The sequence below is a fragment of the Egretta garzetta genome, unplaced genomic scaffold, assembly GCF_000687185.1.
Source record: "Egretta garzetta isolate BGI_Z169 unplaced genomic scaffold, ASM68718v1 scaffold105, whole genome shotgun sequence".
NCBI classification, from domain to species: domain Eukaryota; kingdom Metazoa; phylum Chordata; class Aves; order Pelecaniformes; family Ardeidae; genus Egretta; species Egretta garzetta.
This window is the reverse complement of record NW_009259598.1, coordinates 2,121,631-2,125,244: the sequence shown is the minus strand read 5'-3', so window position 1 is coordinate 2,125,244 and position 3,614 is coordinate 2,121,631. Positions and strand designations below refer to the sequence as shown.

The window sequence follows — 3,614 nt, the reverse complement described above, 5'->3', positions numbered from 1 at the left end:
AATGGAAATATTTTAAATACTATTTAATTATTTTAGGGAGTGCAATTCCCATCTTCTTTGACCCTCATCCTCCTGGGACCAGGGAGGAAGACAGGGAGTCTTTGGGATGGGCACAGAAAATGGGAGGGTTTCTGGGCAGCCAGAGAAGTCCTACTGCCCCCAACACCACAGCCACCTCCTGACCTCTCCCAGGGGACCCTGTCCTGGTCCTGCACCCACACCCAGCAGATCCCAAAGGGATTCCCAAAGGGATGGGTGGTCCCTGGCAAACGCTTGCCCCGGGCCGGCTGCCCACAGGGACCTGAGCCCACCTGCTCTTGCTGCTGCCGCGCCAGCTCCATCTGCTGCTGCTGCTTCTCGAAGAGCATCGCGGCCATGTTCTTCTGCTCCGAGTGGGCCGTCAGGAGCTGGTCCCGCAGCGTGGACAGCTGGTTGATCATGACCAGTAACTGCAGCTCCTTCTCTGCCAGGCTCTCCTGGGTTCCTGGAAGAAATCAAGGGGCTGCGGGTCAGGAGCTTTGGGGAGGGTGAACAGCATCACCACCACCATTGGGTGCTGATGGGTGGCCAGGGGATGGTGACGGTGAGGGGGGACCCCCATGTGCTGAACCATCAGTGATGCTCACCCCCCAAAAATAAAATTACGGTTTTGGCTAAAAAAAAAAAAGTACAAACCCCTATTAAATACACACACTTCCCTTCCTGCTAGGGTGGGAAATGCCACGTCTCCAGCCCAGGCTGCCCGGGCACATGGCGCAGGAGGGAGGACGGCGGAGGGGGGTGGCCAGGGGGGAGACCTCACCCTTCACTTCCTTGGACTCGGCGGTGTTTCGGCCCAGCAGCCGCTCCTTCCAGTCGCTGGACAGTAACTTCTCAATGGTTGGCATCACTGTCCATGCCGGCAGGTACCGGGGTCAGCAGAGCAATGTGGGGGGAGAGGACAGCCAGGTGAGCACAGCCCTGGGCTGCGTGCCACGGCGCAGGGTGGCTCTTCCCATCATGCAGCTTTGCAAAAATGATAAGGGGCCTGAAGGGACCGGGGCGGGGGAGAGTCCCAAAGGCCACTCAGAAACCTTTCTTACCCTCCTTCAAGTTCCTGTTGAAGTCCAGCTTCTCCTGGCCGCTGACGGCTGGCTCAAAGGCAGAGCGCCTGGGCTCCAGCGCATCGCCGGCGGGCGAGCGGGACTCCTGCGACACACACAGCATTAGTCGGCACCCGCTCCCACGGACGGGGATGTCCCCAGGTCTCCAGGCAGGAGATGCTGGGCTGGTGGGATGCTTTGAGCTGGCCCCACCTCCTGACTGCTGGACCACTCTGCCAGGCACATTCCCCCCAGCCTGGGCTGAGAGCATCTCTGCTCTTCGTGCTGCAAAAACTTGTTTGCTGGAGGTTTCTATTATTTATTTAGGCTGCCCGGCTCCTCTGAGCCCCAGCCCCCCTAGGAGGCAGTGTGGGGAACTGAAGGGTTGAGGCTGCTGGTCAGGGGGAGAGAAAACCCAAGAGCAATTAAAAGGGGAGGCTGAAGGGACAGAGAGGTCTGGAGGTGGCCGCGCGGAGCTCCCCGCCAAAGGCAAAGCACTCAAACCCCAGGGCTGACCCAAGAGCACCAATAACAGCCAGAAAGCCTTGGGGAGCCTTAGGATTCAGCTTCTTTTCCTCGGGATGAGGAATAACCACTCAGGGAAACAACCACCCCCCTCTGCCAGGGGACAGAGCCCAGGTCCAGAGCGGGGATGGCCGCAATGCTCTGCCAGCCTGGCAAGACCCCAGCCAGGACCAAAATTTGTCACAGCCATGGGACCCACCTGTGGCAGGGCCTGGGGGTCGGTGCCCTCCCTCGGCGGTGGCCCCGGCAGGTCGTTGGGACGGGGCTCGGTGCTGGGGGCAGCCCCCGGCGGGGACTGGCAGCTGCCCTCCTTCTTCTCCTCCGTCTTGATGGTGCAGTTCACCATGCTGCCTGCTCCATCAAGCTCCAGGTGGGGAGAAACGGGGCTCCTCATGGACATCCTGTGGGATGGCAGGGCGGTCAGCAGAGCCATGGGGCATCCCCTGGCCACAGGCACCCCTTTTCCCAGCCCAGCCCCATACTGGCGTGCCCCATGCTGCTGGTTTTCCAGGGGCAATGGTCTCACCTCTCACCATGACTTGGCAAAGCTGAACCCTCATTCCTGGCTTCCTGAGCTTGGGTTTTTGCAGATTTGGGGCTCAATGGCCAGAAGCTCCAAGGCAAACAAGACCAACACACCTTTTTTTTTCTCCTGGCCCTAAAGAAAGCCCACCTAGAATTGTGGGATTTAGGGCCAGTCTGAACACGTGCCCGTCATCCAGCAGCCCGGCAGAGAGCAGCCCAAGGCTCACCACAATGAGGACCCATGCCGGAACCGAGCCAGCACCCCAGGGGTCCCCGGATCTCGGCTCACGAGCTGTCCCCCCCCCGGCCCTGCCCCAGGAGCCGTGCCTAGAAAGCCGGCAGGGCGGCAGGCAGGTTTCCCGCTCCGACGGGAAATGGAAATCCTGGCCCCGCCAAACAATGGCTGGGACAGCCACCAGAATCGCTCCTCTGGGAGTCCCCGGCATGGCGCGGAGCTGGGACCGGCCAAGCCCCAGCCAGGGCAAGGGGCCAGCCATGGGGAACGGCTCTCCCCAACCTCACCAGCATGGCCATGGGTGCTGCTCCAACTCCCGGTGCTGCCAGGCACCACAGAAGTGACCACAAGCTGTTATGGGGGACGAGCTGTGTAACCCCAGGGGACCCCAAGCACGGCCAGAGCCGGTATTTTCGATGGGATCTACCCCAAACAACCCACTGCAGCCACGTCCCTTGCAAAGCCCCAGCTCCACCGCAGCTTCCAGCAGTGCCAGGACTGCAGGGGCCGTATCCCGGAGCAAGTGCCGGTCACGCCGGGAGCTCACCGTGCCTTCACTGCCAAGGGATCAGCCGTGCGCAAGGGGCAATGGCCGTGCTCGCGCGGCTTTGCCTTCTCAGGGCCACCAACCCTCAGGCTGCACAGCAAGAATGGGAACAAACATTACCCTCCCGAAGTTCGCCTTTCAGTGAGGAATAATGGGAAAAGGAGGCCGTTAAGGAAGGGATTTACGCCGGCCACTGGCAGGATCAGGGTTGTGGGACCACAGGGGCTGCCGAGGTGGGAAGGGGCCGTGGTGGGATGGGGAGAGCATCCTGCCCAGGCTCTGGCACCCCACAAATGGACCCTCCTGTGTTCCGCTCCCTCTCGCCTCCCCACATCCCAATGGCTCATCGGGGCTCCCCGAAATCAGAGCTGGGGGTGCGGGCTGGGGGGGGGGCTGCCCGACTCGGGGCAGCAATTACGTAACAAACAAAGCCCAGCTCAAGCTGCGAATTAATCAAACCGCTGAAAATAAAACCTTCCTCTCAGGAACTTCAAACAAAAGAAACGAAAACAACAAGGCCGGCTGGGTAATGAAAAGCCAGGGCTGTGAATAGGGGACAAAAGGAAGTGGAACAATAGGGTGTTGGACAAAAGCAATAAAGTAAAGGGAAGTGTGACAGCTCCACAATAGGGCACTGTGCGCGCCAGCCTTTCTGATCTTAGCGGGGCTTTTTTTAATCTCAGTTCCCTTGCCCTCTGCT

General features: G+C 60.3%; 1 protein-coding gene across 1 annotated transcript in view; it reads right to left on the bottom strand.

Moving 5' to 3' along the window:
- The window catches only part of SOX13 (SRY-box transcription factor 13), a 9,027-nt gene extending 7,020 nt beyond the window's left edge, over positions 1 to 2,007 (bottom strand). Inside the window, 4 exon segments of the mRNA XM_035893745.1 lie at positions 312 to 484; positions 803 to 889; positions 1,083 to 1,188; positions 1,807 to 2,007. Of these exon segments, the coding sequence (XP_035749638.1) occupies positions 312 to 484; positions 803 to 889; positions 1,083 to 1,188; positions 1,807 to 2,007 (567 nt within the window).
- Between the last annotated feature and the right edge of the window lie 1,607 nt (positions 2,008 to 3,614).